Source organism: Episyrphus balteatus, chromosome 2 (assembly GCF_945859705.1).
Source record: "Episyrphus balteatus chromosome 2, idEpiBalt1.1, whole genome shotgun sequence".
In the NCBI taxonomy this organism is placed as follows: domain Eukaryota; kingdom Metazoa; phylum Arthropoda; class Insecta; order Diptera; family Syrphidae; genus Episyrphus; species Episyrphus balteatus.
In genome coordinates, this window is record NC_079135.1 from 79079556 (window position 1) to 79099998 (window position 20443).

Consider the following 20443-nt stretch of genomic DNA (forward strand, 5'->3'; position numbering starts at 1 on the left):
AAATTTTCATGATTTATTGTAGTTTTTTTTTTAGACTAGACACTAGATCGACTTAAAAAATTTTTATATCTCAAAATTAAGATGAGCTTGCAAAACAATAATACCTGTAAGTAAAACTATTTTGTTAATATAACTCCTATATACGCATTGGATACTTTAAACCAAAAAATATGTTGAAAGTTCTTGGAAAAATAATAGCGCAAGATTTTAAACGATTTAGTTAAATACTAAAGCCATTTTAATAGTTTACTAGGTCAAAAGCAGACTGATTTTTAACTTAGTAAATTAAATTAGTAAAATGGATTAAGAATTTTACTAAATCGGTTAAAGTTTTGCGCCAGTCTTTTTAACTTTTGTTTTATAATTGTCTAACGTTTACTGATTTTGATCAAATTAAACACACACAATTGCAAAAAATCTTAAATACCTTGATTTTTATATTTAAGAATAACTTGTTGCTTTTTTTTCAAAAATACTAACAATTCGCCTTTATAATGTTTGAATAGTTTTTAAATATTCATGATTTATTTTGTTAACAATCGAATTTTATTTGTATGTTTTTCAGAATGCGAAAAATGCAAAATAAACACAAAAAGGGTAAATCTCAACAAATATTGCAAAAGAGATTACGGTATGACAAATCATTAAAAATAACTAAATTTTCAATAGATTTTTTTCTAATAATAAAATATACTTTTTTAACAGCAATAATGGTAAAGGTAATTGGTCGAGAAACGAGCACAGAGGTGAGCAGCAGCGAACAATACACGAAGGAAAGCCAAGAAGAAATGGTCAAATTCGATATAAGCATACAGGCGATATTCAAAAGGTCTCCACCAGTAGTCGGCGCTTCGACTACGATGATGAAACGAGGACCTATGACTTGGATGATCCCATATAAAGATTTGGAATGTCGATGTCCAAAAATTAAAATAAATAGGTATAATTACTATAATTACTTATAAAACAATTTCTTTTGGTGTCAAAATTTATAATTTAATTTTTTTTTAGATCTTACCTTGTATTAGGTAAGGACTCCGAAGCTCCACCTGGTTATCTGGGTATTGGGCCACGATCAATTGTTATAGAGTGGAAGGACGAGTGGTATAGACGCATGAAACGTTTCCAAAGGCGGGCGCGAACTTGCGAATGAAACAATAACAAAATTATATAGAAACTCTAACAAAATTTTAAAAAAAATAAAAAACAAAAAAAAAAGAACACTGTATACACTAAATCCGTATATATATATATATTATATTATTTGTATATTTAGATTTAATTTTAAACTTACAGATATATCCACAACGCGCATTTATTTATTTTTAAAATCTATATTTTTTTTGTTTTATTTTTGTTTAATTTTCTAGTACTTAATGTAAATTTTAAATTCTTTATTTATCAAAGAAAAATATCATAATGGTAATATTATTGAGAATAATTTAATTATTATTACTACAATAATTAGCAATAAGCAATATTATAAACAAAGAACTATTTAATTTAAAGAATTGTGTTAAATATACTTAACCGTAAAACAACAACAACAAAAAAAGATGATATTGCCATATTTAATTTGGGTAAGAATTTTAGTCGCTAGAAATAGAAACCGAAATAAAAAGAAAAAGAGAAACAAAATAGCAACAGAGTAACAATAAAAGAGAACAGAAAACCAAAAAAAAAAATTGGATCGATTGTTTTAATTCAATTTTAAAAAAGATAAATAAAAACTGACATACCATATTTAGCAGATTTCTACCGTAAAATATATCCGAACAATAAAAATTGGGTACACATTACAGGAATGTATATAGGTTATAGCAATCATAAATGCGTAGGACTGTCAGCGAGTTGGCCAAAATACTATTTGATGTATCCTACTGATAGTTTTACGATCGACGAATACATTCTTGTTTTCATAACAACGGCAACAAAAATATTGAGAATTATGTATTATAATGTTTTGAAAAATGTTATGCTGTGCTTAAGATTCATTTTCCATTCATAAAACATTATCATCTCTTCGAATAATGCAAAATGTATCTCATTGGTACACTTGGGCGTATACGTACTTTTTTTTAGTAAAACCGAAAAGAATAATAAAAATGTCAAGTAAACCTTAATTTTCTTGGATTAGTTAAATTTATATTAAAATTCCATCATAACCAGATCTAAATTTCTATGCATAAATAATTATATTTTAATAAACATTATTTGTTTAACCAATGTTGATTTTTTAACATCTACCTCGTACATTTTTTGTATTCTACTAATCGTCCAATTCTATTGCGGGACTCATTTGTCATGCAAATTCCAACTGATTTATATTATTTGATTTATGTTAATTTATTTTCCCGCATAAACAATTTATTATTGGAATTTTAGCTAGTACTTAATGTCTGCATGAAATAAATGACATTTTAATTATTAAATCCAGATTTTTAAAACCGACACATTTCACCCACATACTATCCAGAGGTATAAGAACGGAACGAGTGAAGTATGCCTACCTTTTAACCATAGTTAAGGTTTCACATATCTCACCATTTATTTATTCGCACCGGTGTATTTGAGGATGCTTGTCAGTATGGAGTCGGTCCCAAGGCTTGGTAACTTTTGTGCACATATCGTGTGCGGTTTAACCCAATTGAATTTTAATAAATGCACAAACGAGCCGATGAATTATTATTAATTCAATCCTCTAGGCGTTAATTATGAAATGACATTTAAACATTTGTTCCCGGTCTTCTGCACTCGTTTATGCCGACATTGTAGGTACATAATATTATTTAAATATATGTAACGTTGGATAGGTGAAATAAAATTCACATCTGGTACTGACGAACCGCATTAAAATTTTGTATGTTACCCTTCAAGAGCAATCCTTAAAAAAAAAAAAAACAAGAAACAAGCAAATTTTAAATCTCTCCCATCCTACGCTATTTACTCGTATGTGGTCTTTTCCTGACCGGTTTGGAAAAATCGTAATCTCTTAATTTTTTGCATTTATGTAAATACATGCTTATTAAAAAATTGACTTTAAAAATATCTCACTTTAAGTTCTATTGAAGTGGAAAACTTTTGTTTTATGTTATTGTATTCAATGGAACGGTTTTACATTTACAAACGTGTGAGCAAAAAGTCATCGGTATTTACAAATAGAGCTTTACTTTGTGTAATAAAAATGTTTACATGTTGAAGTGTGAGATTACTTTAGTGAATGAAGTTTTACAGCTCAGGTCATTGGTAAAGCATTAAGATCATTATTTTCAATACAGCATACATGTATGCAATAAAATTCAATTAAAAAGTTCATTTGACCTGCAACACCAATGCGTTGCGCTCAGGTATGACAGTGGGCTCATCAGTTAGATGCTGTCATACCCTTACTAAGACGCAAAATGTTGGTCCATTAATACAGGCTCCTATAAAAATCACAGCCTGAATAGACTATGAATTTTGATATTTAAGGGGAACATGGTTACATTCTTATACCTACCTAAAGAGCAAACTTTTTAACATGATTTAATTGTAGTAAGTAAGTCTGTTACTTAACATTAAGCTTTTGAGCAGCTAATTTTGGACTATTAGGCATAAGGTTTTCTGTAATTTTAGGGCAAGAGCCATCTTCTTCTTTCATATTAAAAAAAAAAAGAAGCTTTGACCCCCATCAAAAACCTATTCCGGACTAGTAGAATCAAAACTGTTGATTCAAAGGATAAATCTGTGCAACAAAGGTACAAACGGTTATTAATTCTTGTTTGATTCAAATTAAAATGCTGTAGTTTTGCGAAAATATAACTATTGGAATAGAAAACCTTTTAACTTCGACAAAGAAGTGAGAATGAGAAAATTAGCGGATACGTATCTCGACGGGCATAATTACGCCCTTGAAAATCCCTTAAGCCTGGTACTCAAGGCCCAAACCCATAGAATCCGTTGCGTTCGTTGCGTCAATCAAGCTGTTGAAGTTGAAAGATGGGACATAAAGGGGGTGACCCATAGAATACGTCGTATGACGGATTGCTTTTTGACAGCTCGCTTCAAATTCCAAGGTGTGTTCGATATTTTATTGCTATGTGCACCAATAAAGTTCTGATGCAAAAAATTGTTAACTATTATCGTCGTTCTTGTTTTTAATAAAATAAAATGCGCGAATAGATTTCATGTAGGTACTTGCTCTTCAGTTATTGTTTTTAATAACAGATTATCAGTTTTAGGTATGATTTTGGCATTGTAAAATTGAACTTTACAACAGAATTAAGATATTCAATTGATAATAGGTGTGTTTTTTTTGTTTATCTATATAGATTTTGTGCAAAAAAACGACATCGGGATTTTTGAAATCCATGCAAACATTTGGCACCACAGTACATATACTTTGGCAGCTGTCTGTCAAAAATGTTGCTTTTGTTTTTTTTTATTTTAACTCCGAAGTGGGAAGGCCATTACATCCATGTTGGATGCAAACAAAAATTTTCATATGGCCATCCCAACTAACAATTTTGCTTCTATAAAGCTTTATAGATGCTACCGTTGCTTCTATAAAGCTATAAGAGCAAAATTGTTTGTAGGGATGGCATCCATGTTGGATTCAAAAAAATTGTTTAAAACCAAAAATTATCTGTATATTCTTAGCTACATTTTAAGACCATGACCATTAACATTAGTTGCGTCGTTCTTGTGTTATAAGCGTTTGAAGGTAGCCATATTAAATTTTTTTTCGATTTTTTAAAAATCAAATGTGAAAACTTTTTTATTTTTATTTCTAATTTTTCGAAAAAACTTTGGTAATTTTATATACATATCTGTTCAACAATCTTATCAGGATCCATTTAAGACTTTTATCTGAAAAGTACATTGCGTATATCTCGAGATATTAACATTTCAATGCAACCATGTCAAACAAATTTTTGATTATTTTTTCTATGAGAGTTTTTTTCAAACCTCGTTTTGTCCGCTTTTTTTTTTTTTTTGTTAATATTTTCAGATATTTTTGTATGAACACAACAAATAAAGTACCTTGGCACTACTGTTTTTATCGAGAGAAAGTAAAATCTGGATAATTATCTGGATTTTTCAAAATTCTATACAGATAAAGTTTTTGTTGTTTTTAACACGTAAATTGTTTTGATTTCAAAAATCTCGATGTCGTTTTTTTGAACAAAATCTATATAGATAAACAAAAAAACACACCTAATATATTATTATATATATCATTAAATGTTACTTTTATTAATTTCTTCACAAATAAACAATAAAAGTTCACAATTCATAAAATAGGAGAAAAAAAGAACACAGTTCTTAGTCCTGAAACTCCCCACAGTGTGCACTCAGAAGCAGAAAATTGAACGGATCTATTCTTGACAACCAATATATGTTGACATATGTATGCCAAAGGATACGACGGATGAAAAAGTAGAAAGTTGGGCTTCTTCTTCCGTCGGCCTCCGTCCGATCCGTAGCTTATGGGTCGCTTCCCAGAAGAACGTGTGTATTTAATCGAACTGTCAGTTGAAAACTTCGACGGAACGGACGCAACGGATTCTATGGGTTGGGCCCTTCAGATCGAGCTATATTTTAAGGCTTGGCCACACCGGAGGGTATGCGGTAGCGGTACGGGTAGAGGTAACGGTACTTGTATGAAAAAAAATCCAAACTGACATATCAACGTTCAGATGTGGAATTTTTTTCATACAAATATCGTTACCGCTACCCGTACCTCTACCGCATACCCTCCGGTGTGGCCAAGCCTTTATACTGAGTAAAGGCTTGGCCACACCGAAGGGTACATGCGGTAGCGGTACGGGTATTTGTATGAAAAAAATTCCAAACTGACACATCAACGTTCAGATGTGGAATTTTTTTCATACAATTACCTGTACCGCTACCGCATGTACCCTTCGGTGTGGCCAAGCCTTAAAGGCTTGGCCACACCGGAGGGTACGCGGTAGCGGTACGGGTAGCGGCAACGATATTTGTATTAAAAAAACTCCACACCCGAACGTTGATGTGTCAGTTTGGAATTTTTTCCATACAAATACCCGTACCGTTACCTGTACCTCTACCGCGTACCCTCCGGTGTGGCCAAGCCTTAAAGGCTTGGCCACACCGGAGGGTATGCGGTAGAGGTACGGGTAGCGGTAACGATATTTGTATGAAAAAAATTCCACATCTGAACGTTGATATGTCAGTTTGGAATTTTTTTCATACAAGTACCGTTACCTCTACCCGTACCGCTACCGCATACCCTCCGGTATGCGGAGGGTATGCGGTAGCGGTACGGGTAGTGGTAACGATATTTGTATGAAAAAAATTCAACATCTGAACGTTGATATGTCAGTTTGGAATTTTTTTCATACAAGTACCGTTACCCCTACCCGTACCGCTACCGCATACCCTCCGGTGTGGCCAAGCCTTTAAAGGAAAGACCACACCGGAAAGGCGGTACGGTACGGGTACTTGTATGAAAAAAAATTTCAAACCGGAACGCCAACTATCAAAAATGTTAAATTTTTTTCATACAATTACCAGTACCGCTACAGCATACCTTTTAAAGGCTTGGCCACACCGGAGGGTACGCGGTAGCGGTACGGGTAGCGGCAACGATATTTGTATTAAAAAAATTCCACACCCGAACGTTGATGTGTCAGTTTGAAATTTTTTCCATACAAATACCCGTACCGTTACCTGTACCTCTACCGCGTACCCTCCGGTGTGGCCAAGCCTTAAAGGCTTGGCCACACCGGAGGGTACATGCGGGAGTGGTACGGGTAATTGTATGAAATAAATTTCAAACTGACATATCAACGTTCAGATGTGGAATTTTTTTCATACAATTACCCGTACCGCTACCGCATGTACCCTTCGGTGTGGCCAAGCCTTAAAGGCTTGGCCACACCGGAGGGTATGCGGTAGCGGTACGGGTAGAGGTAACGGTACTTGTATGAAAAAAATTCCAAACTGACATATCAACGTTCAGATGTGGAATTTTTTTCATACAAATATCGTTACCGCTACCCGTACCTCTACCGCATACCCTCCGGTGTGGCCAAGCCTTAAGGCTTGGCCACACCGAAGGGTACATGCGGTAGCGGTACGGGTAATTGTATGAAAAAAATTCCAAACTGACACATCAACGTTCAGATGTGGAATTTTTTTCATACAATTACCTGTACCGCTACCGCATGTACCCTTCGGTGTGGCCAAGCCTTTAAGGCGTGGTCATTCCTTAAGACGGCATGATAAAACGGTTATTAAATAATCATCACGTTATGGCTAAAACAGATGTGGGCACATCTGCACCCAAAATACACGTGCACCAATTTTTAAATTATTGATGCCGATTTCTGTCAAAAAAAAATTGATGGCCTTGATATCTATTTTTTTTTTTTTTTCTAAGAAAACGATAAAAATGGATTATAAGCGGTTAAAATGGAAGAAATAATTGAATTTATAAAACAAAACAAGATGGTTATGTTATTTTTTTTATAAATTCAATTAGTTCTTCCATTTTAAGAAAATCAAAACGAACGTTATTTGAATTTTTGAATGGTAGATTGCGTCAACTACCAATAGCTGCGTTCCTTTGCAAATATTTATCTTAGTACTTAAAACTACTTTGAACTACTTTTGCTATACTGAAAAAGTAGTTCAAAGCAGCTTTAAGTACTAAGCAGTAGATAAATATTTCCAAAGGAACGCAGCTAATATAAGAACCCGTGTTATTTTATTTTGCTGCAGGGAAAAAACTGCACGTCTGTTTTGACCATTATTATTTCAAATGATAATGCTTTATTTTTTCTGGTTTTTTGAATTTTAAGGTTTTAAAGCAGCAGGTTTTAGTTCCTATTTCATTGCATTCTATTTCAAAAATTGAGAATAATCTCTCATAATTCAACAAAAATACATAAAAGTAAATTAATTCTCAATAATTGTGATGTACTTAATAATTTTAAAATTCTAATCAAACGGATCTTTTGTACAAACCTCGTTTTGATGGCACAGAATACATCCTCCGAACATGAACACGCCTAATCGCTGTCTTATTTTTGACGTTTAGTCAGTCATTCATAAATTTTTTAGTGACGATAACAATTCCTTTTTTTTTATTTGCGTTTTATAATCAAAATTCATCAATTTTAATTCGAAAACATAAAATTATCTCAAGTACAAACTTAAATCATTTCAAATACACAATAAAAAAAAAAACACCACTGCATTGAAGGCACAATATCAAAATGGCTGGCTCTGCACTCAGAAGATTGATGGCTGAATACAAACGTGTGTATAATTTATTTGTACTCTATTCCTGCCCTAATTATCATATTATTTTTGTATTAAATTCAATTACTATGCATTAGAGCTAACACAAGATCCACCAGAAGGTATTGTAGCTGGACCTATAAGTGAAGATAATATTTTTGAATGGGAAGCTCTGATAGCGTAAGTTTTTGTCTTAACTTTCTTTAGTACAAGTGCACTCTCTAAATTTCGATAAATTACAGCGGACCAGAAGGCACCTGCTTTGAAGGCGGTGTATTTCCAGCCAAATTGGTATTTCCCCCAGACTATCCGCTAAGCCCTCCAAAAATGAAATTCACATGCGAAATGTTTCATCCGAACAGTAAGCAAAAAATGCATTCAAGAATCCTCCACAAAAAACATTGAAACTTTTGATTGTTTAGTCTTTCCAGATGGACGAGTATGTATATCTATTCTTCATGCACCCGGTGACGATCCGATGGGATACGAACTCTCTGCAGAACGTTGGAGTCCTGTCCAGAGTGTTGAGAAAATTTTACTTAGTGTTGTATCCATGTTAGCCGGTAAGTCTTTTAGATATTGCATCACAGCATCAACAAAAAAACATTAAAATATAATTTTACAGAACCAAATGATGAATCAGGTGCAAATGTTGATGCATCAATTATGTGGCGAGAGCATAGAGATAAATTTACTGAGATTGCAAGACGATTAGTTCGAAAGTCTTTGGGACTTCCAACATAAATTAATAAATAAAAAAAACAAAAATTAAATTACTATAAATATTTTCTCTTTGGGAATTTAGTTGGCGTGTTCTGATAGGTTTATACAAATTTATATATTATTATATTCTTAGTTGCAGCAGCTTAATACAGAAATTCTGGTATAAAATTCGTTTCTATTTTTTCTGTAAGAAAATAGTAAAAGGAAGTAATTTAAACTAAAAAAAAAATATAAAGTATCGGATCGTAACACCTTGCATATTAAAAACTCTTCATTAACACTTTTTAAGTATATTTGTACTTTATTTTAGGGAAATCAATGATAATGATGATGAAAATGAAAACTTGTTAAATAAAAAAAAAAAAATGGCACTGAAATCGATAAAGGGTACTTTTTGTATGGATTTTAATTATTTTTTTTCCCCCAGACTAAGAATCCTCACATCAAATTGGCCCTGACTAGACGCCCGATTTTAATGCAGACCACCTGAACCTAAATTCTGAATTTTAAGAAGCTTTGATTGGTCAGGTTAGGTGACATGGCTTTGACCAATCAGATCAGAGCCTCTAAAAAAAATTTTCGATTAGCCATGAAAGGTACACGTCAAACAACTTAAAGAGTCAGTTAAGTTGAAAAATTGATAATGAGCCTTATTGCGATTTGCAACTATCAATCGATAATTGATACAAATTTTAATTTCGATATCTTATTATTTAATTAAGAAAAGTTTTGAAAGCAGAGAATGGTCCTAACCGTTATTAAATGAAATTTAATTACAAAATTCCATCAAAAAGTTGACCAGTTTTCAGTTTTTCTCAACTATCGATTGATAGTTGTAACAATAAGGCTGAATGCAACGAAAAAATTGACGAAAAGTATGACGTCAGAAACTTAGCACTCATAAAATTTTATAGTCATTGTTTGAGTGACAGGATCGCGCCATCATTAGGGTACTTGTCACAATCAATTTTGGCTACCAGCTACTTCAAAAGAGAACCGTTGCTTTTAATTTATTCTTTTCGTGAAATGGGTTCGATGGCAGACTGTGTTGCTGAAATTAATGAAGACCTACTTAATATACAAAAATGGGCTGACCTTAATAAGTTAAACCTTAATCCCTCGAAAACGTTAAGTATGGTTTGTTGTCGAGGTAAAGTTAATCTTTCTGGGTTCCCAAAAATAATTTTGAACAGGCAAGTAATTGAATATGTTAATAAAGTAAAGTATTTAGGCTTTGTAATTAATGATAGATTAACTTGTTGTGATGCGGTTTCGGAATCTATCAGACGAATTTATTTTGGTCTTCGCTCTTTAAGATCGTCATCACGTATTCTGAATCCTGCATTAAAGCAACATCTTGTGAAAAGCCTTCTCTTGCCCTTTTTTACCTTTAACTGCTCTGTCTATCCAGCATTAGATTTTGAATGCAAGCGTAAGCTTAATATTGCATTTAATGATTGTTTGCGCTTCATCCACAACATCCCAAGATTTGTTAGCGTATCTAACATTCAGTTTACTTTGTGCGGACTGAGCCTTGACAAATATCTTCAGTTTCGCAGTGTCATAAATCTTCACAACATTATTAATAAAAAATGTCCGGAGTATCTGGAGGAATTTCTTCAATATGCCCAGTCACAGAGAGGCTTGCGATTGATTCTGCCGCGTTTTGCATATACCGTTGCGGAGCGATCTTTTTTTGTAGCTGCTATACGATTGTGGAATGGTCTTCCATTCGATATGCAGCGAATTACCTCACCAACCATTTTTAGGAAGAAGTTTTTCGTATACCTTTCAAATCAAAATTAGCTTTTATAATTTTCTCTCTTTTTAACTATAAATTTTTCATTTCTCATATGTTCATATTGAATTGTACATAATTTATATTTATATTTTTATTATACATATTTATATTTTTCTTTTTGATCATAATTAAATAACTGTTAATTTTAAACACTTGGTAAGCATCTCTAGATACTAGCAAAAGATGTAAATCTTATTGTATCATGTAAAAATTATTCAAATACAAATACAAATACAAAATACAAATTTGGTTTGGTGATGCGCCTACATTCCATGTATTGCATTCAATTCGAAATGCTTTAGTCAAAACTATCTTAACATCACAAATGAAAATGAATAAGGGAGAAGGGGATGGGGTTATTTATTTACTTTCTAAGGTAAGAGTAGTTATAGTTGTCATGAAAAAGAACATTTTTGCTTAGCGATTCGAATTCCACGGTAAATTAAAGGTTCCTTCCATTTTTTGAAAATTAATAACAAGCACACAAAAATGTTTGGGAGTTGTTATTAGATAGACTTTGCTCCTTAATGGGATATCGTGCGACAATTTTCGTATAGATCATCGTTAATTTATTTCCAAGCTCGTTTTTTTTTTCTATTATCTTATATCAGAACGCATATCTACAATTTAAAAAATTTGAAAGTACATATTGCAATTTTCTCGAAAACGAAAGGACCAATTTTATTTAAAATGTAGGTATGAAGTGATACTTCTAATAATTTAAAAGAAACTGTGCACTCAAATAAAAAAAAAAACAAAAGTTTGGGACAAAATACTACTACTACCAAATATGCCCCTTGCTTCTTTTTCCTTCTTTAAAATTTTCAGCTACTCAAGCGGCTCTTTTTCGGAGCAACAAAATCTTAAAAATGTCTATACAACAGTTTAATAAATATACTACAGTACCCAGTGAAACACAAAACAAAAACCCCGGTTCTATGAAGAATGTAGACATTAGACAAATCTGTGCAGCCGGAATAATATATAGCTGCAGCATTCAGTCAGGAACAAGAATTCTTGAGAAAAGCGAGTTGGCTAAACGAAATAGAAAGATAAACGATAGACATGTACCAGTAGTAAGGATTAACGAATATCGTTGAAATAAACTATTATATTGTAATTTGAACGAAAACGCTGTAATTTCAACGATAATTGTTTTACAAAATATGTAGATCCATGTCAATTTATCTATAAATTACCCAATTGATTTTTGGTGCAGTGTAATAATTGGCAGTGTAATAATTGGTAAAATAACCATAGATATCCATTGTCGGTTGTATAAGTTATCTCTAAAAACATTAAACTCTCGAGGAAATGCGTTCGGGAGAAGGCCTCCCAATCAAAAAGTTTAACGGCCCTATTCTACTATTCGATTCACGTGAATGTCTAAAATAAGAAGCGTTTGAATGGGGGTAAAATGAAACTAATGCACTTTATTTTTTTCTTTAGAATTTATTAAACAGACGAAAACAACGCTTTGCTTTCAAAATTTAGAGGGTTTTCAAAGCCAGTTTGACCTGATAAAGGAAAAAAAATCGTTTGATTCACGTGAATCGAATAGCAGGAAATTTTGCATTTTTTTCGCTTTTTATATCGGAATTTTTTTATACGATCGTGAACCTCCCTTGGAATTTATTTACAGGGAACAAAAAATCGTTTACCAATAAATTCCGAGGGAAAAGGTTTGAATAATTCCAAATCCATCTCATAATATTTTGTAATAACTAGAAAATGAAAAAAAACATATTAACCATCTTCGATAGAAAGTTTTATTTTTATTTTTTTTCAATTCAAAGAAAACAAAAAGTAACATTTGTTATAAATAAAAATCCAAAAACAATAAATAAGAATTTTATATTTATTCACAGCTACTTGTATCAATAATATCCGTGCTATTCTTCTTTACTTCAACAACAAAACAAGTAAATGCAAAATACCATCCATTTCACTTAACGTATTTAGTCTTAATAGGTATCTTTTATGTCTTCTTCTTTTTGTCAACTTTTTTAGGAGTAGGAACAGTATTTGTTATCAAGGTACGACGTTTCAATGTGCATTTGATATCACCAACAATTTGCAATGGCTCTCCAGTTAGTATTTCAATGCAAATATCTATGTGATCCATATTTCCAGCAATTGGCTTCAATGCAAATGCTCCAAAGAATGTCTGTCCATTTTGTATGCTAATGGGTTCGTCAAAGTAAAAAATGGATTGCATCCAGTGAGTCGGCGGGGACCAAGGGGCTGTATTGAAGCCAAATTTGGTATGAGATTTCGAGAAAATAACATTGAAGTATGTCATTATGCCATCTATGTGGCCATTTCGTTTACATTCTATTAGAAACGGTGTTAGAAATGTCAGATCTTTCACTGTCAAAGTGTTGAGATCGATTTCTTTCAGAAGATGCGACGATGTCACAACTTGGTCAGCTTCGACGGAGCAAAACCTTGGTTCGCAGAGTGCAAATTTTCGAATGGCTTTCATGTTAAAGCCGTGCACATTCCGCCACCAGTTTATTTTGTCGTTCTTTCGAAACTGGTCTTCGATAGCAGATATATGCAGTTTGGCTTTGTCGGGGAATATCAAACCACCCGGTTTCAACCATTTATCGCGAGCGAATATGATTGCATCTAAGATAGACTGATAGAATAGGCAATAGCCCATCCAATCAGATATAATAATATCTATAGAATTCAGACTAACTTGCAAATCAACATCTTGGATTCTTCCATGTATAACCTTAATAATTCCATTAAACTTATTATCCGCAACAATTTGCCGGGCATAAAATACTGCTTTAGAACAATCGACAGCAATAACTTTGGCAGCGCCAGCTTTAGCAGCGAATAAAGATAGTAAACCAATACCACATCCAATATCAAGAACAGTTTTGCCCTTAAACAGATGCTTGTTGCGGTATATTACTTCCTTGAAACTGTTTGTTCGCACAGTATCCTTGATTAGATGGCCAAAGATATCCAAATGAGCATATGAATCGAGTTGAAAGTCTTTGGAAGTCATACGATCTACAGCTGACACTTTATCCTTTTTATTGCAATTATTCATAATTGATGTTAATATTTACAGCATTAATTGAAAACGCAATTAATTTTAAAAGAAATTGAATAGAATTTAAATTAAAAACGAAAAAACTTCTTTTTGGTTTTGTGATGTCTCGTTTATTTGATGAACTGTGAACTGTCTACTCGACGAGGCAAAAAGTCAAAACAATACAAATTAGTGATGCCAAGTCGATGAATATTTTTGTGTGAGCAATATAATATACGATATAAGTATAACGTATTGTAGTCGCTTTTTGTTCTGCAAGGAGAACTCCTTAAGGTTGGTGAACATTAAAAACCACACATGAGGATTTTTTTTACTGAAATAAAAATATAGTTTTAATTTATACAATTAATAGACTGACAGCAGTCTATTTCTATAACCTTTTAAAAGATTAAAAATTTATAGCGTTTTTTTATAATTTACATGTATTGATAAACAGAAAAATAAATTATCTCCCGGCATTAGTTGCCAAGAGCCTATCGAATTGTCATAGCTTATTTAATTAAAAAAAAAAAGGGGGAATTTGCTCCACTTTTCCATTTTTTTAAGTGAAATAAATTCTCACAGCGAAAGAGAATTTTATTGCACTTTAAAGTGGGTAAGAAATTTACTTTTAAAATTGTAGTTATTTCCCACTTGGGTTGGGAAATAATTACACCACTCTTTGATTTATTCTTACAAGTTTTGGTACACTGTAATATGCAAATTGAAGAAATAACTGTGCTTTGCTGACAAAGTTGAGAGTACAGTTTATACACGAAAAAATGAGTGTCAACTTAGCGAAACAACATTCACCGATCCAAACAGGACTAGGTGCATAATTTGCCGTTATTTAGCCGTTAATTAGTTGTGGTAATTTTGATTTTGTCGTTCATTGTTTTCGCTAACTTGATATCAACTTAGCGAAACACCATCTCTAAAAAAGGTTTTTTTGAAAAACTGAGTATGAGGGAATTTGCCGCTAATTTGTCGTTAATTAGTTGTACCAATTTAAATTTTGTCACTCACTAGGTATGTTTTTTATTACAACCGGTCTTAACTGGACAAAAAAAACGCAGTATGGGCTAAGCAATTTACATGTTAAATACAACAACACCTTAGCCCCTTGGGCTTAGTTGTTTAGCCCGGAGATTTCTCTGGGCTTAACTTTTTGAAGAGTTTTAAATCTGTGCTACCAAACTAATTTTTTCATAAATTGTTTAGAATTTGTTTAAAAACGTGAAAACTCACGTTTGGAAGGACAAAATGTATTAAAATAGTTTTGCTAGCATACATTTTTGTATCTCTTTGTAAAACATACATGAAAAATACAAGAAAATAACGAAAGCGAAAAATATGACAACTCTAAATTTTTGTTGTGTCTGCTGTTTTCGGAACATTCAATATACAGTGCTGCCAAGATTTCATGTTAAGCCCCGAGGCGTTTTTTTTGTCCAGTTAAGACCGGTGGTAATAAAAAACACACCTACTGTTTTCATTCAAATTTTTGACATTTTCCAAATTTGACACGAATTTATCAATTCGCTTAAAAAGTGACTTAGACTTAACGTACCAAAGCATGGCTTATACCAAAATTTGTCGTTCGAGACCCTCGAATTAGTTGTGCCATTTTCAATTTTGTCGCTAACTGTTTTCCTTCAAATATTCGACATTTTCCAAATTTGACAAGAATTTACCAATTTTCGCTTAAAAAGTGGCTTAAACCTAACTCATCAAAGCTTGGCTTATACCAAAATTTACTTGGTATAAGCCACGCTTTGATGCGTTAAGTTTAAGCCACTTTTTGGAGGGTGCCTCGCTAAGTTGACACGTCAAGTTAGCGAAACTTGAAATGAAAACAGTGAGCGACAAAATTGAAATTGGCACAACTAAATCGAGGGTCCGAACGGCAAATTCAGGTGTAAGCCGCGAAACTTGGTAAATTCGTGTCAAGTTAGCGGAACAACACTCAATTTGAATGAAAACAGTGAGCGACAAAATTGAAAATGGCACAACTAATTCGAGGGTCTCGAATGACAAATTTTGGTATAAGCCATGCTTTGGTACGTTAAGTCTAACTCACTTTTTAAGCGAATTGATAAATTCGTGTCAAATTTGGAAAATGTCAAAAATTTAAATGAAAACAGTGAGTGACAAAATTGAAATTGGCACAACTAAATCGAGCGGGTCCCGAACGGCAAATTCAGGTGTAAGCCACCCTTTGATGCGTTAGGTCTAAGCCACTTTTTAAGCGAAACTTGGTAAATTCGTGTCAAGTTAGCGGAACAACACTCAATTTGATTGAAAACAGTGAGCGACAAAATTGAAAATGGCACAACTAAATCGAGGGTCTCGAATGACAAATTTTGGTATAAGCCACGCTTTGGTACGTTAAGTCTAAGTCACTTTTTAAGCGAATTGATAAATTCGTGTCAAATTTGGAAAATATCAAAAATTTGAATGAAAACAGTGAGTGACAAAATTTAAATTGGTACAACTAATTAACGACAAATTAGCGGCAAATTCCCTCATACTCAGTTTTTCAAAAAAACCTTTTAGAGCATAATTTAGAGATGGTGTTTCGCTAAGTTGATATCAAGTTAGCGAAACAACACATTTCCTTATGAAATTATGGAGCTGCAAAATCGAAATTATCACAACTAATTAACGACTAATTAACAGCAAATTATGACATACTCAAATGTTCAAAAAGACCTTTATTAAGAGTTGTTGTTTCGCTAAGTTGATATCAAGTTAGCGAAACATCAAAAATATATATGAAAACAATGAACGACAATATCAAAATTACCACAACTAATTAACGACTAAATAACGGCAAATTATGCACTAAGTTGACACTCATCACGAAAAATAACACCGGCGCACAAAATAAAAAAAATGTCATGTACCAGGAACCAGACCTATCTTTCTATATGTTTTTAGGCACACTGAATCCGAATTTCAAGTCCGTTTGGCCCGGTCACCCTCCAGTTTTGGGCTGTGACTGCATATTGTTTGGATTTTTATGACTTTTTTGGAATTTTTTGCATTTTTCTCAAAACTGGAGACAGTCAACTCCATCTAAGTCAAATTGTCACAGGACACGAAAATTGGTTCGAGTTAGAGGGAAATTCGACTAAGAGGAATTTATTAAATCTTTTTGCTGCAGTCGGTTTCATTAAAAGCGGTAAACAAATTTAACTTATAGGTAATCGACTGTATTTGAAGTTTCAATTGTTTGTCAAAAGAGCTTTTTTTTCGCAAAATGACAGTAACTATGTGATCGAAGAGCTACCTTACAGAAAGGATATAAAATATTGTTTGAATGTATTTGTTTTTAAAATTTTGTGAAAATTGAAAGCTTGGTCTTGTTCAAGCTTTTTGAATCGAATACTTTTTTTAAAATGAAAGAGAGATATACAAACAAGGTACTAGGGCAAGGATGCCGAACCGTTTTAGAGCCTCCTGCCGTTTAAAAAAATGTTTATTTGAGGTGCCTTCGGCGTGCCATACAGTTTTGATCCAGTTTTTTGTGTGATCACTAGAAGCAAAAATAATGAATTTTAAACTACGCAGCGTTTTATTTGTAAACACAACTCTTAATTTAAATTTGAAAATAACAGATTTATTATTGTAGTTCGTTTTGCAAGTAGTGGGAGATTTACAAAATTATTAGCTGCGTTCCTTTGGAAATATTTATCTACTGCTTAGTACTTAAAACTACTTTGAACTACTTTTGCTATACTGAAAAAGTAGTTCAAAGCAGCTTTAAGTACTAAGCAGTAGATAAAAATTTCCAAAGGAACGCAGCTATTATTTCTTTAGCGCTATTTGTTTTTGAAAAAAAAAACTACAAAAATTGTTTTTGGAACCAAAAACTAAGCTTTCTGCATCATTGTTTTAAATTTTCCGTTTGGAAAAACTGAGTTTGAAAAAAATGTGACTTCTCTTGTTGTGAACTCGATGCCAAGTAGTTTACACAAGAACCAAAATATAATTTTCTATATGTAATGTGCTGAACTCAAATTTGAAGTCAGAAAATATTTATTGGCCTCTGTTTTTGAAATATTACCGTTAGAAAATGACGAAAAACGTCATTATGGCTGTTTTCGAGGTTATGTTTTTATGTGGTGTAATTCATTTTTAAAAAATTTATAAAGGTGTCTATAAGAACTGGTTTTATTCTTCCAAAAAATTTTATCTTTAAATCTTTCCGATATCTCTTTTACTGCCCGAGATATTAAAAAATTAAGTACCGGTCTTTGACTCAGAAGCAGCACTGGCCAACCAAATTAAACTTTTTTTGCCACAAGAACCAAAATATACTTTTCTAGAGTTTTTTGGGTTGCTGAACTCGAATCCGCAATCAGAAAAATTCTATTGGCCTCCGTTCTTAAAATATTACCATTATAAGATGCAAAAAAATGTTTTTTTTTTATAACGGTTATATTTCAAGAACGGAAGCTAAAAGAATTTTTCTGATTGTAGATTCGAGTTTAGCGACCCAAAAACCTCTAGAAAAATATATTTTGGTTCTTGTGGCAAAAAATTTATGCCCAGGGACTTTAACTTTAGATTAAATTTAGTTTCTCTTTAGCTTACTAACTGAAACTTAAGATATCTCGGACAATAAAAGAGATATCGGGAAAATTTGAAAAGTTTTTGAAAGAAGAATATCTGTTCTTATAATCACTGGTACAAATTTGTTTATAATGAATTACCGCACATAAACTTAGAAGCTCGAAAACAGCCAAAATGACATTTTTTAGCATTTTATAACGGTAATATCTCAAAAACGGAGGCCAATCAAATTTTTCTGACATCAGATTCGAGCTCAGCACGTCAAAAACCTCTAGAAAAGCATATTTTGGTTCTTGTGGCAAAAAAAAAGTTCAATTTTGTTGACCAGTGTTATGACTCACAGGCGTAAGTAGATGAAAATATTGTCAAGATCTCCAACTTTTCCAATTTCATGTTTCCATTAATTTGGAATTGGAATTGTTCATCGTATTGCCGTCCACCCTTTCTAGTTCGATTGATTCCAACTCTTTCTTCCAACCAGTAAAATTTAGACATGCTAAGTTTATCAAAGTATGTCGTATCAGGGTCCATAGTAGACTTAGCATTTCCGATAATTCTTTAATTTGTGAAAACCTAATTACCTATCGATAAAAAAACTGTTCTGTTAATTTTACTTCGTCTGGTTTTTCATGTAAATTCAATCCGTTCTTCAGAACGTGAGTATAATCTTCTGAGAAGAAGAGATTTTTACAGTTTTACAAAATCTCAAGAAAAATTTTACTGGAAAAATCGTTGAATGTCGCTCAAATGGCAATTGGATTACTTAATTGGTGGAGTGCCGGAAATATTTTATGGCGTGCCACCAATGGCACGCGTGCCATTGGTTCGCCATCCCTGTACTAGGGGGAAGAAGAAAAAACATCGTGTTTACTTTTGTACTTTTTTGACTTTGTGTTTTGATGTAGTTCAGGCTTAAAAACTCTGGCCTAAGTACTTAGCTGTTTTCAAAATGCTTTGTTTTTAAAAAATTACGGAGCTTCAAATTATTTTTAAAATGAAAATTTTTACAAAAATACAAAGCTAAGAGGAAAAGTTCACGTATGTATACAATTTTCATGGCATCTTAAATTGCAGAAATTCATCTTACCCCCAACTCGAGCAACGAAAATATCTCATTAATGGAACATTTTATTAGCGTACTTATATCTTGTGGGTATAAACAACTATTGATAGCTCAGTTTTTTTTATGTAGAGCACGTAGTAAGCAATTGATACCTATTACTACTGGTACACATGATTAAAGCCAGAATAATCGCACGATTTTTTAATATTTGTTTTTTTTTTTATATAAAAAAAAAATAATTTTTAACCCAGCAATTTAGATCGCAAGCACAAAACATATTAGCAATTAAAGCTACTTTTGAGTCTAAAAAACAACTAGTAATTTCAAATTGTAGAGAAATGTTTTAAACTAGGTATGTACTTAAAGTTCTAATTTTCGTATGTTTCCATATACTTGCAGTTAGGCTGTTGTCTTCTTTCAATTGCATTTTGCAATCTTTTAACAACAAAAACAACAATTATAGTCTTATTATAATCATAATCTTATTGTTTTAAGCAGATGGAATTGAAAGTGATCATAGGAATATAGGAAAACCAATTGTGATGAAAAATTTTTTTTTAATAATGGAGGCTCGAGACAATGCCCATTTTTGTTAATGCGATTACACTGTTCTACAAATTTCGAATATTTTGTTATCAAGTCGAATGTTTCATGCCTGCTTGGAGACTCTAATGTAACTTCACCTAGGACCCCGTAATGGGTAGTATTATGGACTATCACGCCAAAAGCATAGAGGAAGGAATAGTAAGGTATTCCTTCCTCTATGGCCAAAAGTCTGAGCACAAATTCTTTCTTAACTATACAAAAGAAACAATAAAGAAAAATCTTCATTTTGATTCATTTCTTTTCAAATTCTTTACATTTATTAAGTTGGTGTAAATAAATAAATAAATTAAGACTTAAACCTACATTTCACGGTATTTACACTTATTTCAAGTTGTTATTTTTTTTTTGTTTTGTTTTT

General features: G+C 32.5%; 3 protein-coding genes across 4 annotated transcripts in view; 2 read left to right on the plus strand and 1 right to left on the minus strand.

Moving 5' to 3' along the window:
• LOC129908868 (netrin-A-like) overlaps positions 1-1189 on the plus strand; it is a 111094-nt gene extending 109905 nt beyond the window's left edge. For both annotated transcript variants that reach the window (XM_055985680.1, XM_055985679.1), the window contains exons 5-7: positions 566-631; positions 706-940; positions 1012-1189. In XM_055985680.1, coding sequence (XP_055841655.1) covers positions 566-631; positions 706-901 — 262 coding nt within the window. In that variant the 3' untranslated portion in view covers positions 902-940; positions 1012-1189. The remainder of the gene's footprint in view (positions 1-565; positions 632-705; positions 941-1011) is intronic.
• Positions 1190-8048: 6859 nt separating this feature from the next.
• Positions 8049-9033, plus strand: LOC129908883 (ubiquitin-conjugating enzyme E2 G2). Its single transcript, XM_055985700.1, has 5 exons — positions 8049-8283; positions 8364-8445; positions 8508-8626; positions 8688-8828; positions 8891-9033. Exons 1-5 carry the CDS (start codon positions 8241-8243, stop codon positions 9007-9009), a joined length of 504 nt encoding a protein of 167 aa, XP_055841675.1. The 5' UTR covers positions 8049-8240; the 3' UTR covers positions 9010-9033.
• A 3734-nt stretch (positions 9034-12767) lies between these two features.
• On the minus strand, positions 12768-13856 carry LOC129909536 (protein arginine N-methyltransferase 1-like). The gene has a single exon (XM_055986611.1). The coding sequence runs from the start codon at positions 13854-13856 to the stop codon at positions 12768-12770; it is 1089 nt and encodes a 362-aa protein (XP_055842586.1).
• Between the last annotated feature and the right edge of the window lie 6587 nt (positions 13857-20443).

What these genes read in the sequence shown, in the direction of transcription:
- LOC129908883 (XM_055985700.1), top strand. Translation starts at nt 8,241, where the DNA reads ATGGCTGGCTCTGCACTCAGAAGATTGATGGCTGAATACAAAC. An exon ending in GAATGGGAAGCTCTGATAGC is followed by an intron (nt 8,446 to 8,507) that starts GTAAGTTTTTGT and finishes GATAAATTACAG; the next exon opens with CGGACCAGAAGGCACCTGCT. An exon ending in TGTTGTATCCATGTTAGCCG is followed by an intron (nt 8,829 to 8,890) that starts GTAAGTCTTTTA and finishes ATAATTTTACAG; the next exon opens with AACCAAATGATGAATCAGGT.
- LOC129909536 (XM_055986611.1), bottom strand. Translation starts at nt 13,856, where the DNA reads ATGAATAATTGCAATAAAAAGGATAAAGTGTCAGCTGTAGATCGTATG.